This window comes from Mixophyes fleayi, chromosome 6 (genome assembly GCF_038048845.1).
Source record: "Mixophyes fleayi isolate aMixFle1 chromosome 6, aMixFle1.hap1, whole genome shotgun sequence".
Classification (NCBI taxonomy): Eukaryota; Metazoa; Chordata; class Amphibia; order Anura; family Limnodynastidae; genus Mixophyes; species Mixophyes fleayi.
The window spans coordinates 51,052,707-51,079,635 of NC_134407.1; the positions used below are offsets into that span (position 1 = coordinate 51,052,707).

General features: G+C 39.4%; 1 protein-coding gene across 2 annotated transcripts in view; it reads right to left on the reverse strand.

Moving 5' to 3' along the window:
• The window catches only part of RUFY2 (RUN and FYVE domain containing 2), a 43,872-nt gene extending 17,478 nt beyond the window's left edge, over positions 1–26,394 (reverse strand). For both annotated transcript variants that reach the window (XM_075216467.1, XM_075216466.1), the window contains exons 1-11: positions 26,318–26,394; positions 21,917–22,031; positions 19,160–19,333; positions 17,834–17,951; positions 17,627–17,728; positions 16,994–17,117; positions 10,512–10,576; positions 5,884–5,949; positions 4,541–4,610; positions 3,247–3,348; positions 1,791–1,904 (exon numbers count right to left, since the gene is read on the reverse strand). In XM_075216467.1, the coding sequence (XP_075072568.1) occupies positions 1,791–1,904; positions 3,247–3,348; positions 4,541–4,610; positions 5,884–5,949; positions 10,512–10,576; positions 16,994–17,117; positions 17,627–17,728; positions 17,834–17,951; positions 19,160–19,333; positions 21,917–21,992 (1,011 nt within the window). In that variant the 5' untranslated portion in view covers positions 21,993–22,031; positions 26,318–26,394. The remainder of the gene's footprint in view (positions 1–1,790; positions 1,905–3,246; positions 3,349–4,540; positions 4,611–5,883; positions 5,950–10,511; positions 10,577–16,993; positions 17,118–17,626; positions 17,729–17,833; positions 17,952–19,159; positions 19,334–21,916; positions 22,032–26,317) is intronic.
• Between the last annotated feature and the right edge of the window lie 535 nt (positions 26,395–26,929).

Below are 26,929 nucleotides of genomic sequence, written 5' to 3' on the forward strand. Positions count from 1 at the left end.
GAAAAAACAGCCAGTATTTAACTTATGTGCAAAATAATAAACTAATTTGCACCCCTTGTATTGTAACACGGTTTGTCCCAGAAAACATTTACTCCTTGTGACTGGATCACTTATAAATAACTTATGGTATAAATTTGTTTTAAAGGAAATAGCGCTTAATTATATAATTGCAAATGTACTTACTTTTGATAGTGTGTGTATTTTGGTAAAGGACATGAGACATGGGGAAGAAATTAGTTTTTTGTTTTAACTTTGCTAGAGGAAATGTATTACTTCTGAGGTATATACATGATGCAATAAGCCTTTGTTGAGGAAGTCTTTTGTGTATTTTGGTAGGGAAATGATTTGTTTGGGGTTTTGTAACTTTGCTTTGGGAATGTGTATTCTGCAACTGTCTGAAGAAAGGACCCATGTTAATCTCATGTCAATTAGACCTTTTGATGTGTGAGGGTCCAGCACCTGAAGGCACAAAAAGGTTAAATTAGACTTGCTGTCAAATTCCCTGTGTCTAAAACAAGATGCAGGAAATCACAGCAAGTTTTAGGATATCACAGATAAGTATAAATATTGTTAGCTTTGCATTGCATGTAAATCCATGTTTTGGTAAACAAATTGCATCCCGATTCTTAAAATAGCTCAGACCTCAGGGGGCTGGCTTACCCTGTGAGGCTGTGTCCAAAACAGTATAAAAAGCACTGTTTTGTATTGAAAATTGTTCTTCTTGTTTCATCTGACCTGCTCCCAGGTACCTTCAACCAGGGTGATCAAATAAACATCACTTGCTTCAAAGACTAGCTTGGAAACTTCTCTATCCCTGTGAACTACAGATTAGACCCAACTCTAATCCGTCCCCGGGTGTTCTAAGATTTGGACCCAACTTTCCGGTACCACCGATCTGCCTGCTACCCAGCAGCTCTGGCCACTGTGATAGTCCAGGGGGGGGTCCATCCAGAGCAACCCTGTTCCATATGAAGAGGTCAGGGGTACCAGCCGAGGTACACCAGTAACGGGGTACACTAGCAGCGTCAGTTACCCAGAAGAAACCTGGTTCTGGATACCGGTAAGGAGTCCAGTGGTGGCAGCATTTGTAAGCCCCTCCTACTGCGGTTAAAGAGCGCATTTGGGATAACGAAAGGGAATGGTGGCAAAGTAAGCCCAGCCGGTTCCCAGCAGCAAACAGACAGGGTGGCATAAGTGTCCATCCTGTCGCACTCCTTTTTATTGCTTTACTCTCCTTAATGACTCGGACCCATAATCTACACATTTGTGTAATTAAGACAAATGAATATTTGTCCCGTTCAATTTGTGAAAGGAACTATTCAGTCTTTCCCCGAGCTACATATCACACCAGTGCTGAACTTATGATAACATATCTGGACATTGTGTGTGTATGTATATATATATATATATATATATATATATATATATATATATATATATATATATATATATATATATATATATATATATATATACTTTCTTTCTCATGCTTATGATATTACAGATGATATGAGGTATCCTGTGTTTTTATAATAGATTTGTATGAATAATTTATTTTTGATAATATATGTATTTTATTTTTCTACTGGTATCTACAATAGAGTGGTTTATACTTCCTATAATATAGTATATATCATATCCCTGCTTTTTTCCATTGTCTAGATTTACCAGCTTCTTGATACTACTATATTAATTCACCTATTAGCACCTTTATTTTTTTCTTTATTTTGTACTGCAGTGTGAGACTTTGGGCTCCACAAAAGAGTCACCCTATGCTATCGTAGACCCACCTGTCTCAGTTGCAGTTCCTCATGATGAGTACATATATCAGTAAAGATTTCACTCAGTCCGTGTCTTGAATGTTGTCTGTACATCTGTTCAGCTTCAATGCCAGCCTTTGCTGCCTGTGTGTAAACCATATACATTTATTTATATTATTTTATATACAGATATATTTTCCTAGATTAAATATCATCATTAAGTCTTCTGGATTGTTACAGTCCAGACCTGGCAAGAAATTCATGTGCCCCCCCCCCCAGCTCAAGAGTAGTTGCCATTACTCGAGTTTTATTTATTTATTATAAATAACTTAAAATACCATCTTTTTCATAACTACATCACAATTACAGTTACACAGTTTAGTTATTAAGCAGAAACATAAACCAAAGTACTTGAATTCTGCAATGAAATCTTTACTGGGAGAGAATGACCTATAGTTTCCTACCCATGTAATTATAAAACATCTGATATATCTCGATTTATTCTATAGCATGCAAAAAGCCAAAAAGTTGTATTAGATTTAAAATGGTAAAGAAATACGGTTTGGTTAGGAATGTGGAATGATGGTTTCCCCAACAGAGCTGACCCCTAGATTATAAGCTTCCACGAGCAAGGCCCTCTATTACTTGTGTCCTCCTCCTGTCACTTCCGGCACCCCAGCTTCATTGCTCAACCTGGACTCTGGGCTCCTGTCTCGGTCTCCTTCACTCCCCTCCATTACTGGCTTTGGTCCTTCTAGTTACACCCAACTCCTGGGTCCAGGCCCCCATCCTACTTTAGTCCACTCCCCAACTCTCTTCCTCTCTGCCCAGTCTACCTGTCCTCAGCTGAGATGTCAATTCAATTGCACTTTGTTTTGTTTTTGAACTTCCCAGTATGCCGGGTTCTGTTCTCTCTATTGCACTGTACGGCGCTGCAGACCCTCTGTGTCCCCATATAAATAAAAGATCAGAATAATAAAGTATGGTTTTTCCATTCTAGTAATAGCTGTGATGTGTTTAAGTGTAGAACATTCCATCAGCATAGTAATAATATGATCCCAGGTGTCTGTATTTCCTAAGACAACAAAAGTGAAGGCACACTCATTCTCCATTTCCACGTTCCTTACACAGGGTACACAATTTAATTCAACTTATCACCTAAATGTCAGCAACTGGTAGACATTTCTCATTATTGAGCTTTGTACTTGAAGTGTTTAAAATATTATTAGACCTAACAGATCCAGACGTTTCAACTTACTGATGGGCTACAATACAAATCAGAGTAACTTTCCTATTAATAACCTAATAATGGAGCTGCCTTTTGTCAAACTTTAAAGATGTTTACCTGGCCCTACTGCCAACAAAGGCATTTTGCCCGATTAGAAGTCCATTTTTTTCAATAGAGCCATATAGTGCCCACCTACACTTAACTAATAAATAAAAATCCGATTTGTTACTTGGATTGACTTTAGACAAAAGTCTGTACCTCTAGATGTTGATGAGCTCTCAAGAAAATCATGGCGTTTTCATTCCTTAACTGATGATTTTCTTCTTGGAGTTTGATAATATTATTCTTAGCTATAGCTAACTAAAATACAAACAAGCAATTAACACTTACATTAAGTACTACAAAACAAAAACAAATCACAAGAATGCATCAGATTTTTAAAAAAATGTCTCGGTAATATATAGCCTCAATAACATTCTGCTATAGAAGTGGTTTTATTTTTACATTATAAATAACCGCTATAAAGGCAGGTGTTTGATGTACTGAGGCTGATATTAAACAAGATATTCATTGAATAGATTATAGAACACCACATAAAGGTAATGATGATACCAAAAGAATGTGACAGAATCGTGTCATTCATCAGTAAACTAGTTTGACCTTTGATTTAAAACCTACTGGTACGTAGGCCCATTACTGTGGCCTTTAGGACGCATTCTGAATTATTGAGCAGTCTTCAGCAGCATTGTTTATGTATGTTTTACTAAAGTTTTTTCTTTCACCTAATCCATTTGTACTCAATGGGGCAGATTCAATTAAACACATCAGTGTCTGGAGACACTCGGAGGAGACCCACCCATTATATAAAGTCAGGAACAACATCTCTCTGTGAGTTTTCAACACATTTGGACAAAATCCATCCATCCGTCTTTAATGCAGGTAAGTAAAGCATTTTTCTCCAGCTCTATTGTAGACAACTGAGTCTAGCTGTGCTTCAAGCTCACAGTTTCAAGCAATGGGGGAGGAAATCCCTATTTACAGCAATGGTTGGGGCAGGTCAGAATTAGAATTCAATTGATTTAAAAAAAACGAAAAGGAGTTCTGAGAATTGCCTCACAAAAACAACTTCTTATCCGTAACCATCTAGTAAAGAAATATCTCCTGTGTTTATATAGCTATACATATACACAGAATCTAAGGGTGCCCTCTAATGGCCCCAGCATGGTATGCAACACAGGCACCGAGTGATCAGATCATCATTCCATTTTGCTAAATACCAGGGTGGCAAAACTGGACGATATCCGGTCTTTAAGCTCTCAAGTAGAGCAAATGGATCACCTCTGATAGTGTGGTTAAAAGAGGACTGCATTCTCCACCCTGACCAATGGTCACCCTGTCAATTTCATTAAGATCATTATCTGGCATTATGGACTTTTTGGGGACATCACTGCAATTTTGGGCAATTGTCAGATAATGGGCCAGGATATCGCAGTCCTGTGGCCAGTTCTGTACAGATCGGATTTTCACACACCATTGATTTTCAATACAGTACCTCTTCAATAAGTTTTGTGTTTGACTTCTCCAGTGTATCAATTCTTGTATGAAGACTGCCAACAGTACCACTGCAAGCAAGCAAAGAATAACATTTCACCATCTGTTATAATAGTACACGCTTGCATTCTACAGATAGAAGCTTTGGTCATTCCAGTTAAGTTTGAACTGTGCAATAGGTTGGTGTACAAACAAACATGTACAAAATCAGCTCATTGTTTGTAACAAAGGTCCAATTTATAGCTTAGTCACATATCACACACATAGCCCTTGATACCCTTTATAATCAGTCTTATGCTATATTTTCCCTTGCCTGTATATATATATCTATAGAAAAGTCAGACCCCAAATTACCAGAGCTCTTTATTTTCCTGATAAAATAAAAGTGACAGACATCAGTCAGTTAACTACATTACAGCTCACACAAGAAGAACCTACTCAGTCTCAAAAAGTAAATTATATCTATTTATAAAAAAGGTTTATTTTTATTTTTAAATATTTATTTTTAATATATAGGTGTAAGAGATCCTAATGTTTCTGCACACTTGCATAAGAGAACTAGGAAATATTGTAGATTGTCATTATGGAAAAAGTTAATCTGAAATGCAGAAATTTCATTCCATTCTCAGAAAAAAATCAAAGTTAGTATTATTTTGTAGAATAACCTTTAAGTGTTGTTTAAACAACAATATAGTTTATATAATGCCACATTGCACTTGTTGCCTACATACAGTGCAGACATCTGTTTTGTGGCCTAAACCAGTATTCATGAAAATGCAGCATCAAAGATAACACTAGTGTGATTTGCCCACAACATGGCTGCGCTTGGATGTCACTGGCTCGTACTGAATTGATAGTTTCATGAATGTTGGCTGCCTCATTATTTTTAATGGGGATAATACAGTATAGTGCAGCAAAAAGAAAACAACTCTAACATGCAATGAGAAAGTCACAGTGCAGCCCCTGCTAGCTAGGCATGTCTTCCCCATGTATGGAATGCAGCATGGGTGCTGACAGCGGGTAGAGGAGTCTGGCTGCTGCTCCTAACCTGTTCAGCAGGTCCAGTAGATGGGGTAGGGGTGTGAAGTAAATGAGGCTCATGAACAGATCAATGAAATATTGGTCAATAGAATTGTGTTCACTATTAACATACTGTGTGGCAGTTGGAATGTTCTGCTCTCCAGTCCATCATTGCTGACACTGATAAGGGTATGTCTTAAAAGGTGTACATTGAGGAAGTGTGCATAACTAGCAGCGGTTGTACAAATGTTTACCACTCCTCCAAAAGTTGTTCCTTACGTTTATTTATATCTGACATTTAGTAATTCTAAGTCACAAACTTACTTCAGTTGTCTATTAAGTTCCTCAACATAGTTCTTCTGGTCCAGTATTGCAGAAATGTGCACATTTCTAACAGAGAGAATTGTTACTGGTTATTGCAATAATACGGATTACAGACAATTACATATGGCTAGATGGAGAATAAAAGCACAGCGCCACAGTATGCAGAGGGATCAGTAATGTACATTTAATAGGTGATAATTTTTTTACCACCTTAGGGCTTTTTTTAGTTGCGTTATCCCATTTTTGCCAGACCAGCTGGAAACGTGCATGGTGAAAAAAATGAAAAGGGCACTTCAAAGTCCATCCTACTAACCACTTTAAGACCACCACCTTCATCAACTTTTTGTTTGTAAAGTACTGATTAATTAACCCTAAAGGTAGGTTCCCATCGGTCAGTCACCTTCCCATGTAACTTATTCTAATGTCATAAACATTCTTGTTATAAGGTCTTCCAATTTGAACTAGGTAATATACTCCTGAAATCTCAGCCCAAAGACTTACTATCTCACATCCAAATAGAACTGAACTGACTCCAAGAGCATGGATAGCTGATAAACTGTTTCATCCAACCCAGTAGCTGGAGATTATTTTAGAAACCAAATACCTCTTAGGTTGGGTACACACTACAGAAATTTTCCCCTAACGTGTTATCTATAACAATTTTACAAACGACTGAAAAAATAAAGTCCCGATCAGCATGCCAATGTGTACACACTATACAAGTTTTACAGGATTTACCTTCAGATCTGTGCTCTTCGTCTGTAATAAAGATTGGCTGAAAAGATCATGGGGTATATTTACTAAACCCGGGGTTTGAAAAAGTAGAGACGTTGCCTATAGCAACCAATCAGATTCTAGCTTTCATTTATTTAGGACATTCTTCAAAATGACAACTAGAATCTGATTGGTTGCTATACGCAACATTTCCACTTTTTCAAACCAGTTTAGTAAATATTCCCCCATTAACAAATGGTGATGGGTCAACTGCGCTCCCTAAATGTTGCAGCCATACAGGGAGGGAATGCGGAAGGGGATTCTCTGTTCCCTATAGATAACAGACTGAAGAGCAATCATTGCGTGCAAACTGTTATCGCAACTAAGTCCAGCACCGGCCGGCAGCTTACAGCTGCATTCACAAGTTTCACTTCACTACGCATGCGCAGTAATACCCAAACAACTGCGAGCACTGCTGAGGACTCCAAGATTATCCGCAATCGGCGCACCCTGGCATGTAAGGGAGGTAGTGGTACACATCTGAGAGAGAATCAAAGACAACATCCGCGGCAACGGCTACACGTAAGGTACCAACTTCACTTCTGTTTACCGGATGTTTGCAAAATACCAGCCACATTGGAAATATGTCTTATTATTATAACTTGGACATTTGAAGCATTCACCGTGACTGTTTACTATATCTTTAGCAAACTAAAGCTAGAAAGGAACATTTTGGCAACATACTATTTTGAATCCTGACCTGGCTTCTGATTGTTGTTGTTTATCTGTAATAGGACCACTTTGCAAAAATGTCTTATCACTGTATGATTATATGCATTTTACTACAAAACTTGTTCTGGCCAGAACCTAAACATATTTTTATTTAGAATTTGTCTCCCTTACATTGATAATCACTAAAATCATCTGCGCCTAGGGAGTCTGTGAACTCTATGAAGATCCTGACCGTGAGTGCATACACACTGCAGGATTAGAAAGAGGTTGTTCCATTACAGAATGAGATTTTTAGTTCAGTTTAAAAATCAAATGAAACGATACAATGTGGAATGATAATCGTTCGTTGTTGCAGTGTACACATTAATGCAACACCGAGCCGAACAGTCGTTTATCGAGTGATTGGCCCAATAATTGGCTGAAAACCCTGTAGTGTGTACCCAGCCTATGGGTTATTACCAAAAAATGAATAGTGAGGCTTCAACAAAATACCAAAGTTGGTGCAAAATACATCAAAGTAAAAGAATAGTGAAAGAAAAAGTAATAATTTATTGTTAAAAATCTAATCATACTGAACCTGTCAGATATAATTTGTATATTTTTCATTATATTTTTTATCAAGTTATTTGCGCTCATATCCTTTTTTCACATGGGTACTGGTCCATACCATTTGTGAGTCTCATCACTGATGTACCACTAATTAGTGATATTATTCCACCCAACATGCTCTCTTTAATCCACAAACTGGATATGACATTAGAGAGTTCTGTTGCGTTGTGCGGATATTCAAATTTACTGTTAAGATTAATAGCACTAAAATGAGTGACTATATTACCTTCTTCCTGATTGCTGACTTTACATTCCTCTCCATTCAGTACAACTTATAATATATTCATACTAATATTCTGTTTATTGAGCCTCTTAGATGTGCACAGCTACAATAAATATCTACTGACCCTTATTGGTTATAATATACAAACTGATATAACATCACCTACTTACTCCACATAGGTATGACATTAGAGACCAAATTGCTGCCTATTAATTGTTAATTTATTCGTATATAGTTTTTCTTACATGAGTTTGGTGATAACAATTATATATTTAGCCATCTAAAATGACTGCCTCAATTAGGGTTAGTAACCCTAAATCGTCTTCATTACTTGGGAATTATTGTCTCACCGTAGAGTCTCTAAACATTGACCTCAACTTACAGTGCATCTACACTAACATCCTGCTTTTATACAAAGCAAACCCATGAGAAACAGACACTCTAGCCATAGGGCAGGAGTAACTAGTCTCACCCACTGAACAGAGACTGGTCCAAACACTGCACACAGGTACCTCCACTTCACGGAATCGAAGGGCCTGGCAGCGTCTAACACCACCACCTCTCGCAACTGCAGGTGCCAAAAAACTATATGCAGATTAATAGCCAAAGATTTACCTGGCATGAAGCCAGATTGATCAGAGTGTACAATCCTGCTGATAACCTGATTGAGGCATAGGGCTAAAATCTTTGCCAAAACTTTAATGTCCGTGGTCAATAGAGATATGGGTCTGTAGGAGTCAGGCAATAGGGGATCCGTCCCCGACTTTGAATCAGGACTATAAGCGCTTCAGACACAGACGGAGACGCAGAGCCCAAGTCATACAGGTTTTTAAATGTTTCCAACAGACCCCGGAAAGAAGAACCCCAGATGTTTCTTATATAGTTCAATAGGGACTCCGTCTATGCCTGGAGCCCACCCACTAGGAAAGGAGGAAATGGCATCATAAACCTCCACAGTAAGCGGTCCAAGAACTCTCTACTACCCGAGCACAAACTGGGCATGGAGAAAGCAGCAAGATACGTCAATAGGTGAGACAAAGGATAGTGGGACCTAGAGTCATACGCCTACTTGAAATAATCATAAAACACGGAAGCAATCTCTGCAGCCGAAGTCCTTATGCTACAAATGCCAATCTTTTAAAGTGAAATATTTAGGAGTATCCATAATCAAAACCTATGATCAGTTATTAAAACTATTAAATTGGTTCTTTCTAAATGTAACACACTTTTGATGTCATGGATAGTTTGCATGTATCTATTAAGATGAATGTAGGACTGCAAAACCTGTACCTGTCCCAAACCATTCCAACTACCATCTCAACCAGGCTCTTCCTTACACAAGCACACATTTTCTGGGGAACCTAAGCATCCCTGACATGAAGCAATATTATATAGCATTCAATTTGGTTCAGTGCATCCAGATGCACCCCCCTTCCATGGTACCAAAACATTGATTGAAAGTGAATCTTCCTATCTAAATATGTTTCATTCGCCACTGTGTTATGGCTTCCTCAGCAACAGATATCAGCTGCCCTGAAGCTTCATCCTATTATATCTCTCTAATGTCTTATTTGGGATAGCACCAGTGGGTTACCCTCTTTTGAATTACCCACATTATTCCCCTGGTTTGCTGCACTTGGATTTTTCAGCCTGCACGTGAGAACACATCACATGAACTGGCTATCCTGGGTACCCTGCCTGACTGTTTGGAGCAGAAAATGGAGCAGAAAATCCAGCTACAGTTTTTAAAAAAAATTATTTCAGCAATTTACCTCCAAATTAGACACTTCTTTCATTACAAGAAACAGATCTCTCACCCCGCTACCCACATTCTATTAGAATCGCTTTGTCTATTTCCTTCCACTACCAGAAAGCTGCTTTCTACTATCTATAAGAGTTAAGCAGTCCCAAATTCCCAATATAAAGAACCTCAGGAGATTATGTGGAAGCACAACATGGGAGTAGTCATTGCCTTTGATGACTTGGACACAATTAGGCAAAATCTTTGCAAAAAAATCCATTTGTGTTTGTATCCAAGAAAATGCATACAAGCTTTATTATTGCAGGTATCTGTTCTTTCCTCCCCTATTTTGTTCTATGGAATATTTAGAGCTCGTGCCACCGATCCTACCACCTCACCTTGACCTTTTTATTATCTTCTTTCTAAATCCTTATTTCAACTCCAAACCATTTAAGCTGTAATCCATACCGGACACTGTGGTTTGACTAATGCTATATTTGGATGCAATAAAAGTGCTTGCTATTATAAACAGAAGTGATATATTTGTATGAATCTACGCGCTCAATAAAGAGATGAATGTAACAAAAGAAAGATAGTTTGTACTGTTACCTTCCTTCTCTGTCGTGATCATCTGCTTCTGATTTTAGATATATGGAGAAATCAATAACCCCAACCTACCAAAGAATATATAGTTATTAAACTTCATACAAATATAAAACTCATTATGCTCTATATATGCTTAAAGGGAGGTGGCTGCCACAACATCTCATCATACTCACATAATGTAATGTACCTAATAAACTAATCGCTACAATTAGCAAATTCTACATCTTTTGTTTAAATCAAGTAATATTTTTGTTGGTTTTTATACATACAAAAAGAAGACATCCAAAACCAAATTAGGTAAAAGAAAAAGACAAAACATAACATAAGTTAGCCGTCAATAAAAGTTTGCAGTGGGATCATTGTGAATAAGATAACATTTTCTCTCGTACATAAGATCAACATATGAAAGCAGATCTAGGCTATAAGTAACCAAATGCATAAATACATACATGAATAAATACAAGCATCACCAGAGATACCATGAAAGCAAAATTGGTATCACATAGGCCAAGCAAACAAAGTTCACATATTACATTAACTGGAGTCAGAACCCGCCACACTCAATCTATGGGCTAGATTTACTAAGCTGCGGGTTTGAAAAAGTGGGGATGTTGCCTATAGCAACTAATCAGATTCTAGCTTTCATTTATTTAGTACATATTACAAAATGACAGCTAGAATGTGATTGGTTGCTATAGGCAACATCCCCACTTTTTCAAACCCGCAGCTTAGTAAATTTAGCCCTATGTCTTGATTTATACCAAAGAGATCAAATTTTGTGGTATTTGTGTTCTGCCCCTCTCTCAGTATAAGTGTATCTCTCGTGATCCATAGTGTCGTTTACCAAAGCTTTCCACTTATAAAAATCTGGTTCTATATTTGCAAACCAGTTGCACGCTATGATAACTTTTGCTAGGGCTATAAAAATAAATTTGTAAAGAGGTAGACTTAAGTTGTCTTCAAGTGATATACCAAATAGACATGGCTTAGGCTCCATGGGGGGGGGGATCACCGGAACAACCTCACCAATACATTCCCATATTTTAATCCAAAAAGCATATACCCCCTGACATTTTCATAACAAATGCCAAAGCTCACATCCGGACAACCCACACTTAGGGCATTCTGCGCTCTGTCTCCCACCAATTGTAACCAATGACATAGAAGTATGATATACCCTGTGTAGAATATAGAAATTAATATGTTGAAAGCCGACACATGATGTGGCATCTTTTATACTTTTTAGGATGTGGCACCAATCCTCCTCTATAAGTATACAAATATTGGATTCCAACTTAGCTTTAAGAGGTAATAAGCTATTACTAGCTTGATGGTAGTTAAGTTCCATATACACCGATGGAATGACTCTACGTCCTCTCATATTCTCTAGTAATGATCTAATTGGTGAAGTTAACAATATGGGGGGTGTGTTGCCAAATTGTGACAGGATAGCATGCCTAATTTGCAAATAGCGAAAGAATGCCTTCTGAGGGATCTGAAAGTCTCTCTGAAAATCATAATCATCATCATTTACTTATATAGCGCCACTAATTCCGCAGCGCTGTACAGAGAACTCATTCACTTCAGTCCCTGCCCCATTGGAGCTTACAGTCTAAATTCCCTAATATAGACACACACAGACAGATAGAGAAGGAGACTAGGGTCAATTTTGACAGCAGCCAATTAACCTACCAGTATGTTTTTGTAGTGTGGGAGGAAACTGGAACACCCGGAGGAAACCCACGCAAACACGGGGAGAACATACAAACTCCACACAGATAAGGCCATGGGCGGGAATTGAACTCATGACCCCAGCGCTGTGAGGCAGAAGTGCTAACCACTTAGCCATCTGAAATTGTTCAAAGGACTTAAACAGGCATGTTTCGTAGAGGTGACCCAACGAGGACACCCCAAGATGACGCCAAAAGCAATCCCCACTCATTTTACTCAGTTCAGGTAGAGCAGCATTATGCCAGATCGGGGTGTCCACGTCCAGCCCACTCCCACCAAGGATTTTATGCGCCATATTCCAAACCCTAATTGCATGAGCAATGATAGGTGCATCTGACCTACGAGACTGACCCATCAAAAGCACCAGCAAATGAGTTAACAGAGGCCCCGCCCACTCACCAACAAAACCCACCAAGGTACCATTGCCACAGTCAATTAAGTAAATGCGATAACTGGGCCTCCATATAATATAGCTTAAGATTAGGTACTGCCAGACGCCTTCAAACTTATATTTACACAGAGTACTTAATTTTATCCCAGCCCTTTTGTCACCCCACACAAAAGAAGAGGGTATGGAATTTTTGAGCTGGAAGGTTCTATTGGGAATATAAAGGGGCGAATGCTGCATTACATATAGATATTTAGGTTGCACTATCATTTTAAAGAGATTAATCCTTCCAGTCCCAGTCAATGGATGGCGTTTCCAGGTGCAAGATCTAAGTTTGAAATAATCAGTGATGGGGTCAACATTTAGTTTAACATAATCTGCTGGCCTGGGGGAGATCCATATACCGAGGTACCTGAAATGGAGCGTCCATGTAAGAGGATGACCAGATGAGGACTGAGTTGGCAGAGTACTGTGGACAGGGAAAATATTGGATTTGTCCCAATTAATTTTAACTCCAGAATAATGGCCAAAATTATCAACAGTCTCCAAAAGGTTAATGAGAAACCTATCCGCCTCTGACTGAAACAAAGGCATATCGTCCGCGTACGAGGCGATATTATCTGTAACCCCACCAGCAGGAAGGCCCCGTATACCCGGATGAGAGCGAATCAGGCATGCCAATGGCTCAATGGCAATAGCAAATAATGCCAGGGATAAAGGGCAACTCTGAGGGGTACCCCTACCCAAATCAAACAGGGTTGAAGTATATCCATTCACACACACCCGCGCCACAGAAGCACTGTACAACAGCTGGAGCCAGTGGATGAATGTCGGGCCAAAGCCAAACCTATGCAACACCTCCCACAGGTAAACCCACTCCACCGAATCAAAGATGCCACCGCAGCCCCGGGCTCAGCAAGATGGGTCATCAGCATGTGCATAAATAAGCAACGCAAATTAATGGTAGTGGATTTGCCCGGCATAAACCCCGTCTGATCCGAGTGACTAATTTGGTTGATGACCGAATTAAGCCGTGTGGCCAGAATTTTAGCAAGGATTTTGACATCAGTGCCCAGCAGAGAAATTGGGCGATAAGAATCTGGGTACAAAGGATTTTTCCCAGGCTTGGGCAATACAACAATTAAGGCCTCTTACATTGTAGTAGGCATCACATCCGAGTCCAGTATTCTAGCATAGTGTGTATGTAGTTGTGGGACAAAATACGTATCAATTTTTTTTTATACAATTCCACTGGGATACCATCTGAGCCTGGGGATTTCCTATTGGGGAAGGATTTAATTGCCAACTCAACTTCTTCAATTGTAAGAGGGGCATCCAACAAAGCAACAGAATCACAGGTCAAACTAGGGAGTTTGATACAATCCAAGTATGAGTGGAGTTGTGCGTCCTTGAAGGACACCCTAGAGCCATAAAGTTCTTTATAATAACACAAAAAGGAATTCGCAATGTCCACCCCTGTATAATGTTTCACACCACTTTGATCAAGAATAGCTGTAATCAACTTATTAGCCCCTTCCTCCCGGGACAAACAGCCCAAATGACTACCACCCATATCAGCTAAAAATCAGCTGAAAACTGTGAGTGCCTAGCAAATAATAACCTTCTTTTGGACTTATCAAATAAAAAATCTGACCACTTACACTGTGTGACCAGCCACTGAACTCTATCTTCTATTGGTCGTGATATCAAATAAGTTGCCTCTAAGTTTCTACATGACTTCCAGTTCCACCTCCCTAGAGCGGTTAAATTTTTTAGTGTCTGCCACTTTCTTTATAAGTGTTCCCCTCAAAAAGGCCTTGAAGGCGTCCCATAGAAGAGCTGGATTAGCATGAAAATTATCCCCGAAGTAGCCTTCCCAAAAATGTAAGATCAGCTACACCTGCCATCGGTTGTGACCAGGCTGGATGCAGCTTCCAGAAACGGGTTCCCTTATCTACCATAGTGTCCACCTGAACCAGAACAGGAGAATGGTCTGAAATACCTCTCGGCAAATATTCAACTTAGACACCATAGGCAACAGAGTAGGGGATAAGAGGATGAGATCTATTTGGGAAAGTGTATTATATGTGGTAGAATGGCAAGAAAATCTTTGCACATCTGGATAACAAGCTCACCAAACATCCACAAGCCCCATCCCCTAGAGAATGCCGTTGGACGTGAGGTATTTAAGGGAGTTGTAATAGGAGTCTCTCTCCATCTGGTAAACCTGAGATCAAGCACATTATTAAAGTCCACCATGCAGATAACAGGAGTATCCGGAGATTGGAATATGAAGGACGCCACCTAAATCCCCAACCAATTCTGCCATTATAACCACTCCACCAAGAAGCCAATTTGTGATTATAGTGAGAGAACCTAAGCAGTATTAGAAAAACATCAAATGTTAAACAAAAAAAAACCAAAACTTAAGCCATCAGGTGTCCAAGTCCTCAACTGGCAGTCTGTGATTCAACCAATCAACAGCATCCTTAGGTGACGTGAAGAAGTGTTGTTTCCCTTCTGCTGACACGTGAAGCCTGGCCAGATATAACATGGCATAGGGCAGTTGTAGATCTCTCAATCTTCTTTTAACTTGAGCGAACTGAGATCTAGACTTTTGTACATCCAAGATGAAGTCAGGGAATACTGAAACAATATGATTATTATATTTAAGGGGGCCTTGTTGATCCACCAATCTGAGAACAGCATCTCTGTCCTTAAAATGTAAGATCTTTGTAATAAATGTACGAGGCGGAGCTCCAGGCCGAGGAGCCTGAGGAGGGAGGCAGTGTGCCCTTTCGACCAAGAAATGAGGGGAGAAGGCTTCGTTCCCGAAATCTTGAATCAGCCAATTCTCTAGAAATATGTCAGGGTTAGAACCATCTGATTTTTCTGGGAGACCCACAAATCTCAGGTAATTGCGATGCAGTCACCGCTCCATATCTGAAATTTTTTGTTTACATTGATTTAACTGAGTAGCTAAATCCCCAATCTGACCCTGTACAGGAGCGACAGCATCTTCCATTGAAGAGATTCTATGCTCTACTTCTCCCACTCATTTTCGCATTTTTTGAAGATCGTGTCGGATAAGGGAGAGATCGGCCGGCACCTCTCCTATCCTATCTGTGGACCTTCTTTTCACTAGTGTTAATAGCCTGAAGTATCTGCTGTAAAGATGTGGAGGTCTCAGCGAGCTGTGAACTCGAAGTGAGTGGGTTATCTGATGCCGTAGCTTGGTGCCCATCACCTTAGGAGCAGTTAATGTAGATTGGTGAGCATACCGCTCCAGTTTAGCCGCTGCGGCTGTTGCAGGGTTATGTTTGCCCATATCGACCCACAGAGAGTATCCCACAGTAACTCTCTTACAAATTATTAACTCCAAAGGAGTTTGCCAGCACAGAGGAAATAGCCAATATAGTATTTGGTATATGCAGCAGGCTTTTGTGAAGTGCAGTAATCAATGCCAGCAACTCAATGCCCTGCCAAATCGTGACACAGAGGGCACCTGTAGAGAGGTTCAGATCCACAGCCTGTGTGTCTCAGATCCAAAATGGCAGATGTCGGCCTCGCAGCGTTCTCCTTACACCCTGTATATCAAGAAGGGCTGTGAGAAGGGCACAACCCACTAACTGTGTTCCCAGCGGTGTCCGGACCACAGCCTACAATCACGGAACCAGAATCAGAGCCGGGGGTGGAGGATAAGGCTGCTTTGATAATTGTAGTGCACCAGGGCCTGCGGGTAGCGCAAAACGAGTGTATTCTTTCCGCAGGAGCCGTATGCCCAGCCAGAGAATTAGCAAGCGGCACACGGGGGGGGGGGGCACACACCGGGTCACCAGGCTTAGATTCAGCGTACCTGGGAAGTAGGACAGATCGGTGTCCAGTACGGGAGTCTCGGTTGCGCCCCGTTCCACCCACAGCACCAGGTCTCGAGGAAGTCCAGAAAGGTCATCGCCGGTTCGGCAGGAGGTATATATTGTATGGCTTGTACAGCAACCGGTAAGAGGAAAAAATGGATGGATTATAGCAGATTTTGCGGGAGCTCGAGGAACTAATGTCTTACTCCATACTGTTCCAAGCCATGCCCCAGCAAATTCTACATCTTTACTTCTCTTACTATAAACCACCCTCTCCAAACCTGGTGGTGGAAATACCATTTCTCTAAAAGAAAATATGAACATCAAGGCAAGCATAGGTAAGACATACTGGAGGAAGGAAACATACCAGATTAGATACCGTGATGAGGGAAACATGTGCAGAGAGATGGGTCATGTGGTTCAGATACAAAGAACGCTAGATGCACCAGACAATACTATGTTATATCATATTAGATAAGTCAGAAGTACAATAAATACGTGTAACATACTTGTGAATCCAGGTCTTCTCCTTTCACACAGAGATTAGCATCAATTACATTCAACCCAACCAAAAGCCCGACAATTACAGTGCCTTCTTCTTCCATCATTACTGCATGATTTTCATAAAACTCACTAAAAGAAAGAACACAATGAGTACCATGTACGTATCAAGAAGGACACAACTGCATATTTTTCTATGCGGGAGCTGAATACAGAACACTATTTGTGCAAATAAAAGTGCAACTTTGCCTGTACAGTTGTAGATGTCATCAAGCTTTGGTGAGTAGGTATGACCCAACACTACCATCACGTGGATAGGAAGTGGGCTAGACATGAGCAAGACTACGCAAGCAGAATCTCCTAGTGATGCCATGTCCCTCAACTATCACTATGGTTCCTAGGTGCTATTGTTTTACCAACAATTATCCCCTCAGTGTTTCCTGCTGGAAATATGCAACAAGAAATATTTAATTTCTGAGATTACTGATGCAGTTGGATTTAGAGGAAACCATTTTAGTGCATGTCCCTATTTTCTGTTTTAAAAAGATAGGGACCCCAACTATGTTCCTCTACGGCTGATTTATTACTTTCATTTATAGACCAATAATGTAAGAATTACTTCTTGTAACTGAGTTACAGACCTCAAAAGATCCCTGCGCATAATTAAGCAACGCAGATAGTCTGCCAATTTCTTCTGCATCATTGATAACCTCAGCCAGGCTCTGGCTCGACCAAGAGGAGTCCTAGAATGAAAATAACATATTAGATAGCTAGTGCTGTGAGAGCACATAGGCACTTTGAGAGCAATTACACAGCTACGTATTGCTAGGCAACACAAAGTGGCCCACCTGAGCCCAGGTAAATCTCTCACGCTGGCCGCTATTTCCTCTGCTCCAGGACACAGTTTCTCCACCACCTCCAAAGGACCCCATATTGTTCTGTTAAAGCTAAGAAAGGATTTTCTCACTGCAAACAAGACAGCATATTTGAAAATGATCTGTACACTGCACATAATACACACACAGCAGTTTTGGAAATATTCTGTTAAGTCATGTTTGGGGCACCTTTTGTGATCTGGTCACTATAGTTATAAGTAAGTCAACTTGAATGTTAATTATGCTAAACTGCAAACATAAGCCATCACTTACCAAAAACATACCATCATAATGAAATTGCCATATTAATTCTGTCTGCATAGAGCTTGGAATCCCGTGCAAAGATTACTATGGATTTTATTTTGCAGACAATTGTTGGGTTCAGATTAACAAATAATTATTTAATTTTCAGATGTCATCACATCATTCATTCTGCAGTCTGAGCCAATATTCATGGGACTGCCACCTATTAACTCAATAGCAATCAGTGACATGACTGAGCCACTTTCATACACCCCTAACAATGTAGAAACACTATCTGGGTTATTTATAGAACACACACTTTGTCCACATGGGAATGGCTATACACAAAGTGCATCCGGATTCTTATTCCAAAAGGGTGGTTATAGTATTGGAGGCTGAGGTTGCAGTTCCTCTGTTCCTTCTTGTGCAACTGCAGAAAGTCCAAAGACCATTAAATTATTTTTGCCATGAAATTAAAAGTGGTTAATATTCACATTTCCCAACCACAAATGAATAATGCTGAATAAATTGTTTGGGGGCTATTTTCACATAAAGTGGCCTGCAGCAGGTAGGCATGTGAAGAGTTGGAGGCAGCGTTTGATTGTGTGCTCTTTCCATAAGTCACTTTAACCCTTGGTTTCTGTAAAACTGACAAACTATAATATACAATTAACTTAAAATGCTAATCCCATCATTTCAAACATGCATGTTTGGCCAATATACCAAATATTCAAATAATGCTAAAGTTAGATAGACAGACAGATGGCATGATTAGTAATATATTTGAAATACAACACAATAGGTCTCATTTATAGATGCATGTAAGTGCATCTGTGCATTGTAACTGCAATTTGCATAAAATGTGTCACACTACACATAATTTGCTCCTGTATTGTGAGTTGCTCTTATGGCCTATTGTGCTTACACAGTATGCCTATTAGTGTATATAGTTATTATTATTATGTGCAAGGTCCCGGGTATATGATGGGTAAATACATCACTGAATGCAATCTTTATAGGGCAACGTGTCATATTGCTTCTAGTTATATACTGTACCTTTAAGACCATGTTTCAGGCAATGTTCCATCACAACAAAGAATTGCTGAAGAGGAGGGTAATCTGAATCCAGGGTACGGCCGTAGCTCAGAGCTGATTCAATAAGTCCTTTTATACTGAGCTTAGCCATGTTCAGCAGATTTGTCCTCTCAACCACAGCTGGGTCTCTCACTGCTAGAATACAAGACAAATAACAACAACGATTCTATTTAAGAATTCAACACACATTGCTAAGTCAATATAAAATGTACACAAATGTTGAACGTATCTAAAAAAAAAAATCAATACAAAATGTAGCTAATGGTCTAAAGGAGTCTTCTGTGGGCACAAACTTAATATGGCATCTTAACAGATTTATCCAGACGGAAACAATGACTGCATATGTAATATCTAGTGCCAGGTTTCTACTAATGCAATTAGTACTGAGCCCTGTTGGAGACTGGAGTGGAGCAGACACTCAGGCGAGTATAATTTTATGATGGTGTGTAAAGGGTCCCGTCATAGTTTTGATATGCAAATCACAGTGGGAAAGGGGGGTTGGATTTAGGCAGCGGTCATTATAGCCAAGCCCCCTAGTCTCTGCGGGCCCCAAGAAAATCTACTCATCATTCCCCCTTGATGGTATGCAGAGCTGTGTCAGTCATGGGCCTGTGCTCACTGCACATCCAGCACCCATGGTCCAAACATAATACTGAGCTAGCAAATTGTTTTGTTACACTGTGTGTTATGAGACAATATGGTTAAAATATTTGTTGTCCCTCCAAAAAACTAGAAGCTCTGAAACAATAATGCATACTACATCTACAGGAGTACTACCGTTATAAATCCACTGAACATCACCCTGTCAAAGATGACTTCTCCTAGTTAGGTAAACAAAATTATAATTTATAAATGTATCTATAGTGACATAAATAGGAGTGTTTTGAATGCAGCTGTGCTCTTGCAATACAAATATTGTAACAACTGAAACAAAGTGGAAGAACAGTGCCACATTACTGCATGACAACATGAAATCAAGCAACTTTTATAATAAACACAAGATGTATTTTGTAGATTTAAGTCTTAAAGGTTACAGTGATCTCATATAAAATAGAGGATCAATGAAGACAACATTAGGGAAACGTCTATGAATTGCCATTGGACAGAGGCAGGAGGCCACAGTACAGCAAGGTAGTATCCTCATTGCTTGCTAGATCTGGCACATATAGTAATACAGGTATGGAGACATTATCCAACTGGTTTTGTACATATGATATTGTAAAATTACACAGTGTTATAAGAAAACACATGAACAGTTGTATTTTATGGTATTTTTTGAATTTGAAGAGTAAGTGATAGTTGTAGTAATTTTGGACTTCAAATATGCCGGCAGGGCCGAAACTAGGGCTCTTTGATAGGGGCGACGCCCAGGGCGCAACGCTGAAGGGGGGCGCAATTTAGGAATGTTTTAGGTTAATTTTGTTTAAAATTGAGGGCTAGGGGGGCGGCATTTGTCTTTCTCGCCCCAGTCGCTAGAATTCTAAGTTACGGCTCTGTAATGCCGGGGTAACGTTTATGGAAATCTGGGTGAGGTAGATATATTGTGTGCAGCAAAGGACTGGGAGGATTAATTGCAATAACAACCTTATATCTATCGCAAGATATTTAACTATTTTTCCAGGTTGGAAACCCCAACCATTGTCGAGACACTAGAATACCTTTTTTTAATTAAGCCATCAGTTAAATTGTTTATTTATCCCTAGACTCTCACAGGCTTGTGGCCAGTTGTCTTTATATTTAATTCAAAATATGATTCTTCTACTAGTATAGGGAATGCTTTACATGATTATGTAACTTACTGCTACTAACCCTCATATAGGTTTGTCTATGTGGTTACGTACTCATGCCTCATATGCTTATGGTGCCCTACATATACCAGAAGGTGAATGCAAATTCTAAGCTTCTCAAAAGGTTACTATGAAATATACAGTCATATCAATCATCTGACTATCTATCAATCACTATTTTTATCATTTAATCTGTGGAGGAGGGGGGGTGCATTTGTCTTCCAGATAGGAGTAAACAGTCCTGGTATATGGTCACATAGGCTGTGCAAGAAGGTAATAGAAGGATATACAGGCACAGAAATCTAACACCCAGACTAAAATGTCATGAACCATTTAAAAATCTCAGCACAGAGAAACAAATAATATATATATACACTTTTAGGGCTACTAAATTGCTTACATAACTTTTTGTAAAACTTATATTCACCAGTTGATAATAGGATGATCTACAAACATGCTGATTCATTTTTTGCTACCCTGGTTTGAAAAACAACATTGAAATTTCAACAGTGTTGAAATAATAAAAGTATAAACAAACTAACAAACTATATTGTAGTAAACAGGAAAGAAAAGGATGGGAGTAGTTTCTTTTTTCAAAATGAATTGTTACAAGTTACTTATAGTCTCCTGCTCACAAGTAGATAAGTTAGAAAAAACCTAAATGTATGCTAATGTTTTACCAGGATACAGTAGTAAAACAGTTAATTTCAACTAAGGGCTATGGATAAAATAATGGCTTATTGCACAAAGACAAAGCTTATCAGATGAGACAAACACAAGCCAAGAGGTAAAACATATCAAGTGAAATGAATACACTATAGCTTAGTCACTCATTAAAAACAACAATAGGTATAAGAATAATACAAACATGTTTTTCTTTGTTCTTAGGCGTTCTTTCCATAACAGTGCAATGAAAATTACAAAGATGTACCTGGCTGAGATACCACAGCTGCTGTGATGTGGGAGACCCAGTTTACAGGGTTCCTAGGTGTTCCAAACTGAGTCATGGTGATGAAGAGGAGTCACCTTGTCTTTACTACAGTGATCTGTACAACAAAAAAAACTACTTCATTACAAGCATTCTTCCTGCGCATCCTTCAACAAGATCAAGGGGTATATTTACTAAACTGCGGGTTTGAAAAAGTGGAGATATCGCCTATATCAGATTATAGTTATCATTTAGTTAGTACATTCTACATAATGACAGCTAGAATCGAATCTAATTGGTTGCTATAGACAACATCTCCACTTTATCAAACCCACAGTTTAGTAAATATATCCCAAAGGGTCAAATTCACAAAAGTGGAAAGGCATCAAAGGATCTTTTTGTTTAAAAAAACAAAACACCTTTCCATCACCCTTTTGTTTAATTTTTGACAGGTGAACAGAAGACAGAGGAAAGCTCACATACATATGGTTGATCTCTTCGGGGAGATGTCATTGCAGAACACATGGCTGTCTTAGTGAGGCAGATGATGGAACATAGATGGGGGAAGGTAAAATATGTTCATCTGGTCTATGAGAGACAGTTTTTGTGTCTTTTTTTCTGCACTAGGCGCAAATCTGCACCTGCCTAATTATACCTACAAACAGCCTCAATCCACCATTAGTCTGTGCACACCCACAAAGCCAATGTCTTAGCATGCTTATATGTTGTCCTGGTGCGCAAAATAGGCACCACATGTTTTTTCACAATTTTAACTATGAATTACTAACTGTAAAGAAGAAATTTTAAAACAAATCTAACACAATTTTTGTGAACTTCATTAATTATGTTAAGCATAGTGTCACATACCAAATTCATGAACTCAAACAGAAGTCAGACTTACAGCATCATGTATCTTGTGCAGATATTTAAGCTGCTACCTCAGTTATTTTAAACTCCTCAACTCTGCAGAAAACAAAGACTCTCAAATCACTACTGACCAATTTATATGTCCTCAAAAGATTTGTGTGGAAAAATAGTCCAAGAGTAATACTAGTATTAATTCACCGAAGCTGCAGAATTTGCATATGCTTATATCAAATTCCCAGCAGATATAGTTAGAAAAGACTATAAGAGACGTTATAAGGCAGCACGTGAATACTGTGCTTTACTGGCTGAATAATCACAGGCTGGAACTCTGCCTTGGTTATTACTCCCAAGTTTCCCGATTTTGGCACTACATTTCCTGATATGAGGTGTCTGTCCTGCGATTTTGGGAAGTTGAGAATTAGGTGCCCACACCAGAAGCAGTTGCTTCAGATCTGTGCTCTTCATCTGTCATAACCACTGGCTGAAAAGATGGTGACTCTGCACACACCAAAGAGATCTATGGACACCGCTGGTTGTGAGCGCATACACACTGCAGAATTGAAACAACATTGTTCCCTCGTTTCTAGAGATTTTTAGTCCGGTTATAAAATCAAACGAAATGATACAATGTGTTTGGTACGATAAAACATGATCGTGGGAGCATACACACTAATGCAATATCGGACCTAACAGTCATCAATCGTGTGATTGGCATGATAACAGGGTGAAAAACCTGTAGTGTGTACCCATCTTTAGTGTTGGAAATGTTCCTCAGCTGCATTAGGCGAATCTAGGCAGTTGCATAGGGTGATATTGTTTAAGGAGTACCTAAAACATTGAATGAGTGAGAATGTCACTCATCCAGTGATTTTACTGCCACTGTGCCCCACCCCCAATGAGTGCCCACTACAGACGTGAACCACCACGTGTAAAGCCACTGGTTGCTGCTCTTTCCATGTCAGTGTAACACTGGGAGTGTGGCGCTTAGCTATGATGTCACAGTCCCAGTCTGATCAGGCGAGGATGCCACACCCATGTCCCACCTGTCTAAGCAAGAAGAAGCAGGGGAGGGGATCTGCATCCGAGTGTGGGCGGGAGCATCTCCCAGGAAGCCCCCAGGGCTTCCACCAGCCCTGCTAAGCTATCACACAAGAGTTATTCAGCTTTAAAAGATATGTCCAATTTCTAATAAGTGCCTTCCATTAAATGTTTTACATCAAAACATACATATTTGCCGGTGATAAAACATCTTACTTGTGATCTTTAGTTTAGAAGTCCCAGTAATGTTTGGCCTCCAGTGATGTATTATTGTTTATTTTGTTTACTCTGGTTAACAGGCACTTCTGTGCAGCTTTCAGACAGTTTGGTCTCCCCCCTCCCACTAATACTACATTTACAGCTACCTTTAGCTGTTAGCTGTGTGCAGGAGTCAAACAATAGCTGATGCAACCAGCTACAGGCAGCTTGGTGTAACAGGAGAGAGACCGTATTGAGCTGGTGTTGGATGCATGTGGTGGGTTATTGGACACAATACTAGCACACAGAGCTGTGACATCACTGCAATATGTCACATTCTTTAAAAGATACAAAGCCAGAAAACTGCTGCTGGGATTCACTTACATGCCGACAAAAGGAACTTATAAGGTTACAATAACACAACAATAATTAAACAAAAACACAATTCTTGGGCATATATTAACTTTATTAATGGCATTATTTAAAGATGGCATTTGACAGGGGAGTTGGCATTTCACTTTCATTTCAATGTCTCACTACAGCACTTATGGACGCTGCTTTTTACCAGCCAGAAAATCCACATGAGACCACCCTAATGGCATTAAAGTACTGCATGTTTGGGATAACTCACAGGTCTCCTTGATCTGGGAAGCCATTTAAGCTGCAGGGGAATAGAGTTTACAGACCACATTGAAAAGCAATGTAAATACAGAGGAGGAAGACGTTAGATACCCTCTAATAGATTGCATTTAATCACCTAAAGAGCCAGGTAGGCCATTTATACATAAATTATCATCAGTGTTTGAGGATTTCATACATATATATATATATATATATATATATATATATATATATATACACACACACACACACACACACACACACATACACATACACACCTACAGTCAAGTGCTCACAAATTGTTTTTCGCACAGTGGTAAGTAGGGTTTATTGGACTCCCCAATGCAAACCTTGCAACAGCACCTCCCTCAAATCCAGTATCACATAGCTATATGTGTTATCACAACAAATCATTTAATAAGACATATGACTGATCCAATACAGCTATGATCTGTAAACATGCCCTTCTTAAACAACTCCTGAATAATGACCGAACCTCTGGTATATGAAAGTTGGGTTTCCTCCCCAGGAAACTTTACTGGTACCTTAGGATTTCTGCTGGTGGCCCGTAGCTTGTGTAGTTCTCCAAAAGCCTGAAGAACTCAAAATGCTAAAACAAGTTCATCAGACTTTAAAATCTTAACTTATCTACAAGGCTCTAATTAAGGCTATATTAGTCCCCTTTTCCTAGTATTTGTCCAACTGCTCACTGTGATCTTTAAGTGATTTTCATCTGTACTCTGCTCTCAAACTCTCTACACACCTAAGATTACAAAACATCTCTGGTGTTGTAAGAGAGCCACATTCTGTTTCCCAGCCTATAAAAATGAAGAATAAAAGTTGCTAGCTTACCATTGCCATGCACTCAACTACTGTCTTGAACTTAGTACTTCTATATTATATATTGAAATTCTATAGGAGTGCATATTAATTGTATAGGAAGACCAAACATTATGTATATCATATTCATGAAAATATCCCAATCTGTTAAATCTATTTTTATAGGTATGGATATGCTGATTAGAAGAACTTTAGACATCTTCACTTGTACTATTAAAAAGAGTATATTTCTACTACTTTATGTATAACTTTAATATGTTGTTTATAGCTGATTTTTGTGAAATAGCACGATCATCTCGGTGGTTTGAGACAAGTTTAAAATGCAAAATGGCACATAATGGTGTATACAGGCCATGAAAACAGTAATAATTACATTTGCAATAAACTGTTCCAACACCACTGACAGCATGAAATACTGATTTATATTACCCACGGTTTTAAAAATAATATGAATCTAAACTTCTAGATTTCCCATAAATTAATTAGTAGGGTGGGGCCCAAGTATTGCATTACAAAGTGAATTATATGAAACCACTACCTCCTGATTAAAATAATCCCTGACATCATCCTTAAATTACTGGGACCTTAATGTTTCTGGATGTGCCTATTAGCTGCCTTCCTACCACATCAGCCCTGCGTACAGCCCATAGTGCTGGGGGAAAGAGCAGCTTCCCCACAAATGCCGGTGATGGTGATAGTTCCCTGCTAGGAATCCAATTGTTGTTCTACACTGTCTGCAGTTTTCGTGCACGACAAGATAGCTTGGAAGTACAACGACATTGCTTGTTCCCTAATGACAGGTAGTTCCCATGAACCCCTAAGACTGGCTGAAGACCTCACCTCACTCAGCAAGATGCAAGACGTCCTCCACCTTCCTTCTGTTTACTGGGAGTCCGCCCAGAGACTGTGCGATGTAGGCATGCGCAGATTGTCCCCCTCTGACAGCTGGTGCGCAGCTTCGGGAATAGCACACTTGCGCACTGCACAGAGAAACAGTCCGGTGTAATGAGCGCTGGCTGCGCTGACTGCGCTGACATACCTAGCGAATGGGCTGCTGTCCAATGTACTGAACAAGAAGACGTATGCATGTGTAAATCATGGTATGCACTGTGTGATGGATATAATACATATTACGATATTAAATGATTATTCTATATTCTGTTTGTAATGCATGTGTGTGCTTGGTATAATCACTGATGCTTTGAGAGAGATGATTGAACATAGACACATAAATAAGTTACATATTTGTGGGCTTGTTTAGGGCAGCAGGAAGGCAATTGTACACCAGGGGGTATATTTACTAAACTGTGGGTTTGAAAAAGTGTAGATGTTGCCTATAGCAACCAATCAGATTCTAGTTGTCACTTGTTTAGTATTTTCTACAAGATGGCAGCTAGAATCTGATTGGTTGCTATAGGCAACACCTCCACCTTTTTTAAACCCGCAGTTTAG